Below are 15,510 nucleotides of genomic sequence, written 5' to 3' on the forward strand. Positions count from 1 at the left end.
TTAGAATCCCAGATCAGGTCTTAAAAGCTTACTTAACCTTTAGCCTCACTAAAATAACTCAACTTAAAAGCACTATAAAACCTATTTGTTTAGGACAATGGCAGAGTTAGAATCTCCACAGACCTGCTTCCTAGTATATTAACTATAACTGGTTGAAATTATTTGAAAAATCATTTAACATCTCTGGAAATTCTCCTAAGGGCATACCGTAGAAAAGGAAACATTTTTTCAAGAAAATCTACTAACTCCTGGCAAGAACAGAAATAGTCTGTGGAATTCAAAGCAAAACTCACTTCCTCCTCTCCAACTCAGCATCATAAACCCGTACCTTGGGCAGGTGCAGCCAAGACACAGGACTCCCTCTCTCCCCAGCTCCCAGCCTAGGATTATCACTCTGGGAAAGGAAGGTGACCAGCATCTCTAATCACCCCCAGCTATGTACTGTAAAAAGGCAAGAGGAGGCAAGAGGTCTGGGGCTCCCTTCCTCCACTTAGCCCCCACTCATAGAGCAAAAGTTCTATTCCAGGTACAGCAGATCAATATCGGGGCCTAATTTCTCTCAACCCAGTTAGTTCACAGGATAGAGGTTTCAGACATGAAAGGCAATCTGAGAAGACCAGGGACTATTACCTCTTCTCAGTGATAATTTTTTTTTTAAGAGAGAGCATGAGAGAGAGAGAGAATATGCACAGAGGGAGAGGGAGAAGCAGACTCCCCGCTTAGCAGGATCCCCTCTTAGCAGGATCCAGGGGTCCTGGGATCATGACCCAAGCCAAAGGCAGATGCCTAACCAACTGAGCCACCCAGGGGCCCCTCTTTTTTTTTTTAAGTTTATTAATTTATTTTTTTTAAGAGAGAGAGAGAACACACATGCACAGGGGTGGAGGGGCAGAGGGAAAGGAGAAAGAGAATCCTAAGCAAGCTCCATACTCAGCTCAGTGCAGAGCCAGATGTGGGGCTTGATCTCATGACTGTGAGATCATGACCTGAGCTGAAACCAAGAGTCAGCCACTTAATCAACTGAGCCACCCAGGCGCCCCCTCAGTGATACTCTTAAAGCAAAAGTGACATTCCAAAAGAAGAGGACACTGTCCCCATTCTGACCTCCTGAGCAGTGGCACAGAAATGATGTCCGGGGGAGAGGCAAATCTTAAGAAAAAAGAATTCTTTTTTTTTAATTCAAGAGAGAAACACAGAGAGAGAGAAAGAATGGGGAGAGGGGAGGGAAAGCAGAGAGAGAGGGGAGGAGAGCTGAGCATGGAGCCCTATGCGGGGCCCAATCCCAGGACCCCAAGAATATGGTCACCTGAGCCAAAGTCAGACACATAACCAATGGAGCTATCCAGGCGCCCCAAGAAAAAAGAGTTCTGAAGCTCTCTCCAAGGTAATTAACTTCATTTGGAACACGGTGTGGAGAATTTCAAGGCTAAGTGCTACTGAAAACAATGGAAACTTTGGTGGTAAGCAAGTTAAGAGGAGGCTAGCAGTTCTATGAAAGCAACAAGATATATTCTAGACCACCTAGGAGAGAACCAGGGGAAGAAACAGCTAAGAGCTCTCCCAGAAAAAGAACAAGCCTTAAGGCTGACCTCAAAGACTATTCTCACAGAAGGAGCCAAATTTAATTGGATCAGACTGTGAAGCAAGTTCAGATGTGGAGTATTGTCAAAAACAGCAAAACAGTCAGCAATTAGTGGAAGGTTAACAGCTAGGTATTAACAAGAGATCAGGGGACAAGACTGTCAAAGAGAAACTCTTGAAAATGACTCACCTCAGAGTGACTGTCACATGCCCAATGGCTACAGTGAAAAGCAATATCAGAGGCTACACACTACAGGACAAATAGACTTCACTGAAATAATACAGCTAGGCTACTAAACAAATAAACAACCACAACAGAAAGCCCCAAGAGAAAGGCAAATCAGTACCTAGAGTTACTACAGTGTTATCAAAAATGTTCAATTTTCAAAAATCAGTAAAATATGCAAAGAAGTAGGAAAGTATGACCTCTACATGGGAAAAAAGCAGGCAAAAACAAGACAAAACAAAACCAAAAAACACCAAAACTGCATTTGAGAGAGCCCAGGTGGCAGACGCAACAAAGACTTCAAAAGAGTAACTATAAATCTATAAATATATCCAAAGAACTAAAGGTAACCGTGCCTAAGGAAGAAAGAAAGACATTTTTTCTTTTTTAAAGATTTGTTTATTTTTTGAGAGAGTAAGAGAGCAAGCACACAAGCAGGGGGAGTGGCAGGCAGGGGGAGAGGGAGAACTAAGATCCCCGTGGAGCAGGGAGCTCAATGCAGTGCTCAAACCCAGGACCCTGAGATCATGACCTGAGCCGAAGGCAGATGCTTAAACCACTGAGCCGCTCAGGTGCCCCCAAAAGAAAGGTATTCTGACACTGTTTCATCCAATAGAAAATATCAATAAAGAGAAATTACTTGGGGCACCTGGGTGGCTCAGTCGTTAAGCGTCTGCTTTCGGCTCAGGGTGTGATCCCAGCGTTATGGGATGGAGCCCCACATCAGGCTCCTCCACTGGGAGCCTGCTTCTTCCTCTCCCACTCCCCCTGCTTGTGTTCCCTCTCTCGCTGGCTGTCTCTTTCTCCGTCAAATAAATAAATAAAATATTTTTAAAAAATAATAATAAAGAGAAATTACTTGAAAAGAACCAAATGGAAATCTGAGTTGAAAAGTATAATAATCAAAATGAAAAAATCACTAGACGAGCTAAACAGTAGATCTGAGCTGGCATAAGAAGGAAACACTAAACTTGAAGCAAGGTCAAAAGAGAGTATGTTGTATGAAGAACAAAGAGGGGAAAAAAGGAAAAATGAAGAGATTCACAGAAACGTGGGTTACCAAAAAATACACCAATACATGTGTTATGTGAGTACCAGAAAGAGAGCTGGGGGTGAGGGTGGGGAGTGTTGGGGAGCAGAAAGAGCAGAAAAAAATATTCTTTTGAAATAGATGAAATAGCTGAAAACTTCCCAAATCTTAAGAAAAACATTAATCTACACATCCAAAAAATATAAACTCTGAGAAGGATGAATATAAAGAAACCCACACTCAGATATATCACAGTAAAATAGTTTAAAGACAAAGAGAAAATCGGGAAAGCAACAAGAGAAAAATGATATGTATAAAGGAACCCAATAACATTAACAGCTGACTTCTCATGAAACAATGAAGATCAGAAGGCAGTAAGATTACTTATTAAAAGTGCTGAAAGAAAAAGAAAGTTAACCAAGAATCATATCCAGCAAAACTATCTTTCAAAAGTGAAGATGAGGGGCACCTGGGTGGCTCAGGCAGTTAAGTGTCTGCCTTAAAGTCAGGTCATGATCCTGGAGTCCCAGGATCGAGAGCCCCACATTGGGCTCCCTGCTCAGCAGAGAGGCTGCTTCTCCCCCTGTCCCTCACCCCGCTTGTGCTCTCTCTCTCTCTCATATAAATAAATAAAATCTTTTTTTAAAAAAGATGTGGATATGCCTTCAAAAAAAAAAAAAAGTGAAGATGAAATAACGACATTCCCAAACAATAACAAGAGAATTATCTGTTGATAAGAGACTCACTTTACAGGAAATACTAAAAGAAGTTCTTCAGGGTGAAAACAAGTAACCCAAGACTAATTCATATCCACATGAAAAAACAAAGACCACTGGAAAAGGTAATTATTATAAAAGATGGCATAATTGAATATTCTCCTTTCTTCTCCTAATTGATGTAAAAAGCAATTGTATGACACAGTATGTATATATTTATATTGTTGAACCTATAATATATAGGAACATGATGCATTTGACAATAACAGCACAAAGGAGGTGGGTGAGATCAAAGCTGTATTGGAGTAAACAAATGAACTAGATGGTAAACCGAATCCATGGGAAAAAATGAAGAGAACAAGAAATGGTAATAAGACAATGAAGGTAACAAATTCTATAAATATACACTCACCTTCCTCTATACTCTCAACTACCTTAAAAGACATACAACACAAATGTCTATGAGCCGATGAATGGATAGACAAAATGTGGTAAACCATACACAATGGTTTACTCCATAATAAAGAGTAACAAAGTATTGAAACTCCATAATACTCCATAATAAAGAGTAACAAAGTATCGAAACATGCTACAATATGGATGATCTATGAAAACGTGCTAGGGAAAGAGGCCAGTCACAAAAAATAGGTAAATAAAAAATTTATGTTAGAAAATTACTAGCCTAGGGGCACCAGGGTGGCTCACTCAGTTAAGCATCTGCCTTTGGCTGATGTCGTGATTGCGGGGTCCTGGGATAGAGCCCTTTGTTGGGCTCCCTGCTCAGCGAGGAGTCTGCTTCTCTCTCTCCCCCTGGCCCCTCCACCCCACTCGTGCTCTCTCTCTCACTCACTGTCTCTCAAAAAAAATCTTTTTTTTAAAAAAAGAAGAAAATTACTATAATACAAAGCAGATAGTATCAAGAAAGAATTTTTATAATTACAGAAAAGCTGATTAATGTGTGATGCACTGTTTTAAATTATTTTCTAGGGGCGTCTGGGTGGCTCAGTCATTAAGCGTCTGCCTTCAGTTCAGGGCATGATCCCAGAGTCCTGGGATCGAGCCCCGCATCAGGCTCCCTGCTCCGCTGGGAGCCTGCTTCTTCCTGTCCCACTCCCCCTGCTCGTGTTCTCTCTCTCTCTGGCTATCTCTCTCTGTCAAATAAATAAATAAAATATTTTAATTAATTAATTAATGTTGTGACTTAATGTAACTCAGAATAAAATGCTATCATACAGTAAAAGATAACTGCATTCAATATAAATCTGTGCTCACATGGGAGCCACAAGCACTTGCAGCTATTGAACATCTAAAATGTGGCTAGTGCAAATGTAGTTGTGCTGTAAATGTAAATTACACACCAAAGTATTCAAAAATACTTAGTATGAGAAAAAGAGTGTGAAATATTTCATTAATAACTTTTACATTAGTTTCATGTTCTGATTAAACTGTAACTCATATAACAAAATTAATTTTAAAGTGTATAAATTCAGTAATTTTTAGTATATTTACTTTGTTTTGCAACCATCACTATCAAATTCCAGATATTTCCATCATCCCCATAACAAACCCCATACCTATCAGCAGTACTCCCTATGTCTGGCAATCACTAAGTTACATTCTGTCTCTACGGATATGCCCCTTTGGACATGTCATACAATGGATTATATGGCCTTTTGTGTCTGGCTTCTTTAACTTAATTTAATGCTTTCAAGGTTCATTCATGTTATAGAATAGTGTTTTATTCCATTTTATGGCTGAACAATAATCCATTTTTTGGCTATTATGAATAATGTTGCTATGAACCTTAGTGTACAAATTTTTGTGTGAATGATACGTGTTGAAATATTTTGGCACATATGGGTTAAATAAAATGTTAAAATTAATTTCACTTGTTTCTTTTTAACTTTTTGTCACGTAGCTACCAGAATATTTAAAATTCATGGCTTACATTATTATATTTCTCTGTGACAGCATTAATGAAGCTAAAAATAACCTTAAAAGCTACCATTTATCAGCCATCAAAAAGAATGAAATCTTGCCAATTGCAATGACATGGATGGAACTAGAGAGTATTATGCTAAGCAGAATACATCGGTCAGAGAAAGACAAATAACACATGATTTCACTCATATGTGGAATTTAAGAAACAAAACAGATCAACATAAGGGAAGGGAAATGAAAAAAAAAAAAAAAGAGAGAGGGAAGCAAACCATAAGAGACTCTTAATGATAGAGAACAAACTGAGAACTGCTGGAGGGGTGGAGGGTGAGGGATGGGCTAGATGGATGATGGGCATTAAGGAGGGCACTTGTGATGAGCACTGGGTGTTACATGTAAGTGATGAATCACTAAATTTTACCCCTGAAACCAGTATTATACTACATGTTAACTAACTAGAATTTAAATAAAAACTTAAAAAAAAAAGCTACCATTTATTACACACTTAGTATGTGCTGGAAGGTGAGCTAACCGATAACACTGTCATTATAATTCTCACAATTACCCTACAAGGAAAGTATTACTGGCTCTATTTTAGACTGAAATTGAGGTTCAGAGAGGTTAAGTAACTTTTCCTAGCTCAGGCAGTCAGTAAATGACTAAATTAATATTCATACTTAGAACCGTCTAGCTTTTTTAAAGTGACCATAATCACTATGGCGTATTGATACACACACACACACACACACACACACACACACACACACACACACACACAGAGTCTGCTCTGAAATGAACAGGCAATTTTCCTAATTGCTCTTCAGTAAAAGGTACAAATAAGATAGAGAAAACTCTGCCACTCTGGCAATATTCTTTAAAGCCAATAAACACTAAATTATCTCATATAACCAACTAGTTAATAAAAATTCTAAATCCCTTTTACAAACGCCTGAGTGATCTTTTAAGGCCAGATCTGACTGTCATTTCCGCCTTAAAATCATGCAAATGACTCCACTGTCTGCAGGGCATAAGTCCAAGCTCACTATCAGTCTGATCCCTTCCTACCTTTCAGCCATCAGCAATATCAAAGTACATCATGCTACTGCTTTGCCTTTGGACATATGCTAATCACTCTGGCTGGGAAGCTCAGTCTGAGTTCTTACACATTTTGCTTGATGAATTTATCTTTAAACCTGTTCAGACATTGCCTTCTATAGTTTTTACTTGATCAAAAGCACCCCACAATTACCCTTCTTGCCCTTAAACATACACAATATTTTGCCCACTATGTAATTTCTACTTCTCATATATAATCCTCTACAACAGAGCATCACATGCATCATTGCACTTTTTTTATTAAAAAACTATAATTTAGTTACTATATTTACTATAATCATAGTGTCATTAGATTTTGTATCCCCAGAACCTAACATATAGCTGAGAACTAATAGCCACTTAGTTAATGCTTATTGTAGTTTCTTAATTTATTTGCAGTAAACAGCTGATAGCTAGCCTAAAGTTTCTTAATATTCTACAAAACACTATTTCCAGAAGTTAAATGATGTTAAATACATATAAACATATTAGTCACCTAATAATTTAGGAAATGATAAACTCAACAGATTCAGCATATTTTATTATACAGGACTTTTAAGAACCCTGGGTTGTGAATGTACAGTTTCACTCTTTAAGCAGGGGTGGGGTGTAGTATGTAAATTTTCCCAAACTGGGCCAGAATTTTTCTTGTTTTATGAACATTCCTGGAGGGGCACCTGGCTAGCTAGCTCAGTTGGTAGAACATGTGGCTCTTGATCTCTGGGTCAAGGGTTCAAGCCCCACGTTGGGCACAGAATTTACTTAAGAAAAACAAAAAAACAAAACTTGTGTAAAGTTTGCTATGTTTATTACAGGTACTGGACTCAGCAGTGTCTGCATTATCTCATTTAGTACATTAAAAAACATAGCAGGGTAGTCACCATTATCAACTCAGTTTATACGCTAGAAAACTAAGCACTAAAGTTAGGTAACTCACTTGACCAAGATCACGCAGAACTTGTTGGAGCCCAGAGTAGAATACGAATTTGTCTGACTCCAAAGATTCCATTCTCTTCAACACTAAACTGTGCTAGAGCCTCTCTTTTTTGGTAGGGCATCATACCAGACTACTATTGTAGAGAAAATTTTTGTGAACTCTAATCTTGAACCCTATTTACTAATCTGAAATAGCCAGTGTTTTACTTCAGCCAGTGAAATACTTCAGAATTATCCATATAATATTCCACTTTGTAACTTTCTTTTCTAATTTCCTTTAGCCCCCATAAGAATCATAAATACAATGTATCACTAGAAGGTATGAAGGGTAAAGGAAAGAGGTAAAACAGAAATAAATATCCAAGTAGATTTCTGATCTCAGATAGCAAAGCAAAAATCCTAGAAGTATTTAATTAAAATTATTATGGCAGGGAAAAAAATCAGGACTGCACTCTAAATCATTCTTGCTAAAATTCTGTATCTAGAAATAACCTGAAAATTATAGGTTTTGAAGTACTAGTCTTTACAGAATAGATTTTTCTTAAATATTGGCTTAGAGAATTTTTTGCTTAATTTATTATCCCGGTAACACATCCTCTTTAGAAATGTAAGTTATTCATACAAAACCTTAGTTAACATTTTGGTATTTCTTTTCCAGTTACTGTCATTCAATACATTAGTGTCAATACATACAACTTCCTTCTGCAGTTATAATCTCAGTATATCCTCCTTTATTTATTTAACATTAGAAGCATTTTTCTCATATTGTTTTATTCCTCAACAAATTTTATATTTATTTAATTAGAAGCATTTTCCCATATTGTTAATATTCCTCAGCAAATTTTATTTATAGTGTTTAGATATTTATATCTTATTCTTTATTTCAGTCATGCATAAATAGGTTGTTTCCAGCTTTTCGTTGATTTAAATAATATTGTGATAAAAATCTCTAAAGCTTTTTTGTATTTAAGATAACAGTCTTAGGATAAGCTCCAAGATATGAGTTAAAAAGCCATAAAGAACTCTAAGGGACAGAAGCATTCAGAAAAGTCCCAGTAAGGTTAAAAAAAAGAAGAAGAAAAAATTATATATACCATATAATTTATATAAAACAATATCCAAAAGAAAGAAATATTCTAAATATGAAAACTGGCTAACTCCAGTATTACAATTTTGGGTGATTCATATTTTATTTATGCTCTTCTGTGTTTTCCAAGTGCTTTATACTTATACATTCCTTGTACAAATTAATTTTTACTACAATAAAAAAATGCCTTTTTTCCTGTGCAAATAGATTTTACTCAAGAAAAGACAAAAGAAAATGACCAATGTGACCCTATTACAATTAAAAACGAGGAGCAAGAAAAATTCCTTCAAAAGCCCAGGCCAATCTTGATTTTTCTCTCCACTTTTCTTATCCTCGATTACACCTCTGAAGTTTTAGTGACATAACAACCAAAAAGGAAAGGGAAAATAGAAGCATTTAGAAGCATTCTTCTGAGAAGATACTTCTTTTCATCTCTGTCTCCATATTCATTCATTCCCCTCAGAATATGTAAGGACATGCCTCTTCTTCCCTCTCCCTTTACAACTATTTGTTTAGCTAAAATATTAACTGTTATACATTCTCTACCAAGTGAAATGAGCCCCGGAATGAACATAGTAACAGCCACAGGCCAGATTTGGCATTTTACCAGTGGCAGTGGGGACTTGGATGAAAAGTATATTAAAAACTTAACCCAAGTTTATCTGAATTTCATCTTTCTCCCAGTTAAACAGTAATGAAAAGTCTAAACCACCACTGAGAACACAAATCATAGCTTGGTAGTACAGGTCATGTACACCTTCTGCTGCCAGTATGGTTTTCTCTTTCTAAACTAAATAACACCATTAGGAAGAAGTTTAAATTTAGGTTACTCTTCCACTGAGAACTGGAAGTCTCTGGCAGAGAAGACTAAAGTCTTAAAGTTTTAAAACAAATGAAAAATATGAAAGGACAGTATAACACTTTTGGAGGAAACATTCAGAATGTGTATGACTGGATAAAAAAGAAAGCTAAGAACCAATAAAAAACTAACAGCAAAGGGGACAAACTTAAAGGGAAAACCCAATAACGTTACTAAATATAGTTCCCAGATGGAATCTAATCATCAACAGTAACATGCAATACTGGGGTGTAATCCTAATAAAATTTTTACTTTACTCACCTTTCTAATTTGCTGTAGAGTGCACACAATACATTATACTTCTTCAACAGTCTTGACATAGCATTATCAACTTTAGTACTGGTATCAATTTCTTTTAGTAAATCAAAGAATTTGCAGACACTACAAAGAAAGGAACAGAAAAAAGTGAATCTGTAACAGAAAAAATTTGTTTTATTTCATTTTCAAAGCATAGACATTTCAATTCAAAAGTTTGTTAGCTCTACACCAAATCACTGTTATATTCGTTGGAAGGAATTATTTTTTTGCATTTTACTAGTTTGGAGAGTAAAAATCAACTAGCTTCAACCTATAGCCCTGTATCTGTATACCTATGCCTACACCTATTTATACAAAAAAAAGAGGGGTTGTCATGATAGACATATACATACATATTTATTTCTACACCTACCTATATGTTTTGAAAACCATAAGTTCACATCCATTTATCCAATTCCAACATAAAACCATGTGGTTTATTCTAATCCTTCCCTTTACAAATTTATAACTCTTCTTTGATGGTGAGAAAGCTGGGATCCATTTATCTTTATTTACTCACTTAGTCAATCCCCCCGCATGTAACTACCTTCCATCTCCAAAGTTACCCACTCTTCCACATGGGCACTCTCCTCTCCTGCTCAGACTGACTCCCCATCCTAGACTGCCCCAACCCCTCCACATGGACAACTTCCTCACCCTAGTAGGGTTCTGATTCCTCAGTCTTGACTGCACTCATTTCCCATGCGGTCTGCCTACCCACACACCCTGCTTGGTCTCTAACATTGCACACCAAGCAGCCCATATCAGGACCCTCATCCTCAACCACACCCAGGTGAATGCCCTCCTCATCCCACTTGGGCTCTAACATCCTTCTCTGCACCCCATGCTCTCTCCTACCACAGACGCACATACCTACTTTCTTCACCCACCAATGGTTTTAGGACTGAATTGATTGGGAAAAGGAAAAGAAAAACTGATTAAAATTGTTGGGTTGTTTAAATAATGACTTTAAATCATTCTTTATTGTTTTCTATAAAAAATTAATCTATCTGAAATATTAATACACGCATTTTTCACTAATAAAAAAATAGGGCACTAAGCATAGCAATCATCAACTGCACCACACACACTCATTTCTAATCAAGTTTGTCTGTCTAAGGAATTATATATCAAAGCAGCTAAATGAACTCAAGGGTAGTTACCAGACCCACCCATACACTCTCTAGCAACTAATGAGTTATAGGCTTCATTATAAAAAATGAGCTGGACCACTCAGACAACCATCTCAAGAACTATAAAAATAAAAGTTTCAGCTAATCAGCAGCAAACAAAGAGCCCAAGAGAAGGTTATTAAAGTACTCATGACATAGAGGGGACTGGGGCAGCCATGACAAGCTACACAGAACAGCAAATAAAGGAGAAATGATATGGAGTAGCTGATCATGACGCTGCTCACAAGAGAAAGGAGAACAGAGTAAATGTCTAGATACCTTCAAAGAAAAATAAATCAACCTCAGAAAAGCATTTATTCAAGAAGTACACTCAGTTTCAGTTTCTATGAGATATATGGCAATATCTATGGAGCACCATGGAAACTGAATTGTTACTACAAAGCCACCTTTCTCTAGGGGTAATTTAAGTGAGTCTCTATTCCTTCTGCAGCCCTCCTCTGTAAGAAAGAAGAGAAGAGGGAAGGCTACCAAGAGGAAAAGTGCCCCAAAAAAGCCATAATTAAGACACACAAAACTAAAATAACTACTTATTCTACAGCAGTGCTCCATGGATTGATATGTTTTATTATCTGTCCACAATTAAATAAGTTCAAAAATTGAGAGTAAGCATATGAAACTTTTATGGCAATTTAACACTAATTTTATGCCTGCTGAATATAATAGTTTGGTCCTGCGGTTAGTACAATTTTTTTTCTTTCATTTTTCTAGTAATTAATTTATATTCTATATTTTTTAAATGTCAGTCCATGACATATTGAAAAAACAGGTACTTTACCAAAGTACATTTAAGCAGCAGTGGTCTAGATATCATTCCTGGATAGTTATTAGAACAAAGAGATTAGAGATTAGAACAAAGAAAAAGTTGTGACAAATATATTATTATATTTATTGTAGGGAGATTATTTATGACATGACCAGTTGTAAATGTTGCTCCATTCAGGAAAAAAGTTCAGGAAAAGCTTTGCCAGGAAAATTCTTTCATCTTAGAGATAAAAGATGTAATAGCCTGTCTTATCTATTTAGTAGTCTGTAAATAGCTATACAACACTGTATTGCAGCCATCTGTTTAATTTTATCTTCCCCACTGGAATGAGTTTCTTAAAGTCAGAGACTATTTCTCACCTCTATATCATTAGAACTTAGCACAGTATCCCAGAGCCTAACAGCTGTTTAAGTTTTCTTTCTTTTTTTTGCAGGGGAAGGGCATGGAAGGGTGGTCTACAGAAGGAAAGGAATCAAGACCTCATCAGTACATATAATTAAGTTACAAGCACTGACTCTATGAACTACTTACTTCTTTATTTATTGTAAGTTATTTAGTTCTCATAATTCTGTAAAATAGCTAATAATTTTCATTTCACAGAGGAGGAAACTGAAACCTAATAAAGCTAAACAATCTGCTCTAGGTCATATAGCTTATAAAACAACAGAGACTCACTAAACCCGCTCTATCTTAAATGAAACACCCATATCCTTTTCAATCCTCTAGGCCACCAAAACGTCTACTGCATGAATGTATAAATTAATGTAGAAATTTACTTACATAGTTTATTTTTCAGCTATAAAAAATGATTTTGATTTAGTAATTATATGAATAAAATAAAACTGAAATCTGAGAGGTAAACCAATTCTAATCCAATAGGTTAAAATATGAATATACAAGGTGTTTATTTCCACATTTTATTTAGAGGTAGTAAGAAAAAGTTACTGAAAAATACAATTTATCTCATTTAAATAAAATACTAATTATGTTTAATTCTAGATGGTTTTATCCAAGAAGAAACATACACTATTACCTTTCTGGTAAAATTATTTACTGTTACATTTTGTAAACATGCTGCAAATGAAATGACTGGACGTCCCACAAAGCTGCTCTAGATAAAGTTCAGGAGTTACTGGAAACAAACGAGTAAATTCTCCTTATAAGTATAAGGCTTGTACGCTCAACAACAAACACTTATTGGAGCAATTATGGAAACTCAGCTGAATATACAGTCTAAAAAACTACATAATTATTCATGTATATTAAGCAATCTTAAACATTAATAAATGTTAACTAAATTCCTTTTAGACTCACACCACTTTTATAAAAATTTTAATCTAATAAGCCTACTTTATGAACCCTTGCTCTTTTTGTTGACTTTATCAACAGTTACAATTGAGAAAGTTCTAGAAAGTGAGAGACATGATGAAAAATTTCCCAGGATACAAACTGCTACATTCTTGAGAAACTATAATATAAATACACATTCATTAAAGTTCCATGAAAGAAAGATAGTTCACTGGTTAACCTAAGTCCTTTAAAAGTTTTATTTAATTTTAGCATTTCTCACTAGTTCTCTAAAGTCTATTAAGAGTAAAGTTCAGAAATACTTTTCTTTGATGGCAGAGGCCTATATTGATGTAAGAAATTTTACCTGGTTTCTATGTTTTTCTGTAGCTCAGTAAAAGTGAATGGCATCTCATCTAGGTCAACTGCTGCAATAAAGATACAGATTCCCCATAGCTCCTTTTTCCTTTGAACATAACCTTCCTGGGTACAAAAAATTAAAAAAAAAAGATTCAAATATTTCATTAATCATTCACACACTGGATACCATATTAAAATTGTATTATATGATAATTTTTTTCTTATTCAACATAAACTTGTTTTTAAATCCTTATGATGGCATACACTTGAGAGCATTTAATTCTACACTAATCAAAAACACTTAAATTTTATACTGTAAGTCAAAAAATTACTAGACAGATCAAAAAGTTAAATTACAACTTACTATGAAAAATTTAGGGGTCAGTCAGTTCTCTGAAGTAAATACTTCCATTTTTAAATAATCCAATGTCATCAGAGCCAACTTAAAAAGACTTTTGAGTCCATAACATAAATTGTTTAAAAAGAAAAATAAACAAGGCTACTTTCTTATATGATTATCCTCCTTTTGCTCTGATTCACTCCTATTTTTTAAAGACATTTATTTTTAGAGACAGAGCTCACGTAGGTGCATAGGGGGAGGGGGAGAGGGAGAGAGAATCCTCAAGCAGACTCCCTGCTGATCACAGAGCCTGACATGGGCTTAATCTCAGGACCCTGAGATCATGACCTGAGCCGAAATCAAGAATTGACCGCTTAACTCACTGAGCCACCCAGATGCCCCTGATTCACTCACTTTTTAATAAATCTACATACTCAAGTGTTTTTTAACCTTGAGAAATTCATCTCTCTCAGTGCCATAACTGCCCTCTTTGTGAAGTGGAAATAATAACATATATCTCACTTGGCAAGAATTAAATGAAATTATACACATAAGGCCCTTAGCATAATGCCTGACTTATAATTAGTACTTGATGAGTGGTGACTATGACTATCACTAGAATATTTTTCCATTATCATTAGAATACCTTTTCCCCTAAAAATATGTATTACTTTCTAAATATGCAAGTTTTTTAGGTAAAATTTGATCACATTAAATCGAAAACAAAAGAAATACCAAATTACCTGATATTCTATTACAAAACTAGAACTATTTGCTTACTCTTAATTGGAGGTTACAATAAAGCTGAAAAGTATGTGATATAAATTTACATTGTTTTGAAATCTCAATTATATATAAGGTTTAAGAAAAGAATTATTCTGGGGTGCCTGGGTGGCTCAGTCAGTTAAGCAGCCTACTCTTGGTTTTGGCTCAGGTCATGATGTTAGGGTCTGCACTGAGCAGGATTCTCTCTCTCCCTTTCCCTCTGCCCCCCTACCCAGCTCACAGTCTCTCTCTCTCTCTCTCAAATAAATAAATCTTAAAAGAAATTAGTCTGGATTATCAAATTTTTTTTTAAATTTTTGTTTATTTGTCAGAGAGAGAGAGCACAAGCAGGGGGAGCAGCAGGCTGAGGGAGAAGCAGGCTCCCCCCTGAGCAAGGAGCTCAATGCAGGACTTGATCCCAGGACCCCGTAATCATGACCTGAGCTGAAGGCAGATGTTTAAGCAACCGACCCACCTGGGCATCCCTGGACTATCAAATTTTATTGATAATAAAAAGTTCATCATTATCCAACTCTAAACTGTTCCTTAATTTTAGCTACTTGGAAAATAAATATTTTTCATTAAGTTTTTATTTTAATTCCAATATAGCTAACATACAATGTTATATTACTTTCAGGTGCACAATATAGTGATTCAGCACTTCCATACATCACTTGGTGCTCATCACAAGTGCACTCCTTAATCCCCATCACCTATTTCACCCAACCCACCACCCACCCCGCTCTGGTAGCCATCAGTTTGTTCTCTATAGTTAAGGGTGTGTTTCTTAGTTGTCTCTCTTTTTTTCCTTTGCCTGTTTGTTTTGTTTCTTAAATTCCACAATATGCAGAAATCTCTTGCATTTCTATACAATCTTTTAAAACTTACAACTATACACCTACTAAAATGATTGAATTAAAAAGGCTGACAATATCAAAGTTTGATGAGGACGTAGGGCAAGGAATACTCAAACATTGCTGGTGAACACATAAAATGGTACAACCGTTTTGAAAACCAAGTTTGGCAAGTTCTTATAA

The 15,510-nt window shown here is 35.9% G+C and overlaps 1 protein-coding gene across 3 annotated transcripts in view; it reads right to left on the minus strand.

Annotated features, from left to right (window-relative positions):
- The window catches only part of RB1 (RB transcriptional corepressor 1), a 155,243-nt gene that overhangs the window by 105,892 nt on the left and 33,841 nt on the right, over nucleotides 1-15,510 (minus strand). For 2 of the 3 annotated variants that reach the window (XR_004626733.1, XM_034665175.1), the window contains exons 3-4: nucleotides 13,376-13,491; nucleotides 9,730-9,849 (exon numbers count right to left, since the gene is read on the minus strand). Coding sequence is in view for 2 of the 3 variants with exons in the window: in XM_034665175.1 (XP_034521066.1) it covers nucleotides 9,730-9,849; nucleotides 13,376-13,491 (236 nt within the window). In the remaining variant the exon portion in view is untranslated. The remainder of the gene's footprint in view (nucleotides 1-9,729; nucleotides 9,850-13,375; nucleotides 13,492-15,510) is intronic. The other variant, XM_034665176.1, reaches the window with a different exon arrangement.

This window comes from Ailuropoda melanoleuca, chromosome 7 (genome assembly GCF_002007445.2).
Source record: "Ailuropoda melanoleuca isolate Jingjing chromosome 7, ASM200744v2, whole genome shotgun sequence".
NCBI lineage: Eukaryota > Metazoa > Chordata > Mammalia > Carnivora > Ursidae > Ailuropoda > Ailuropoda melanoleuca.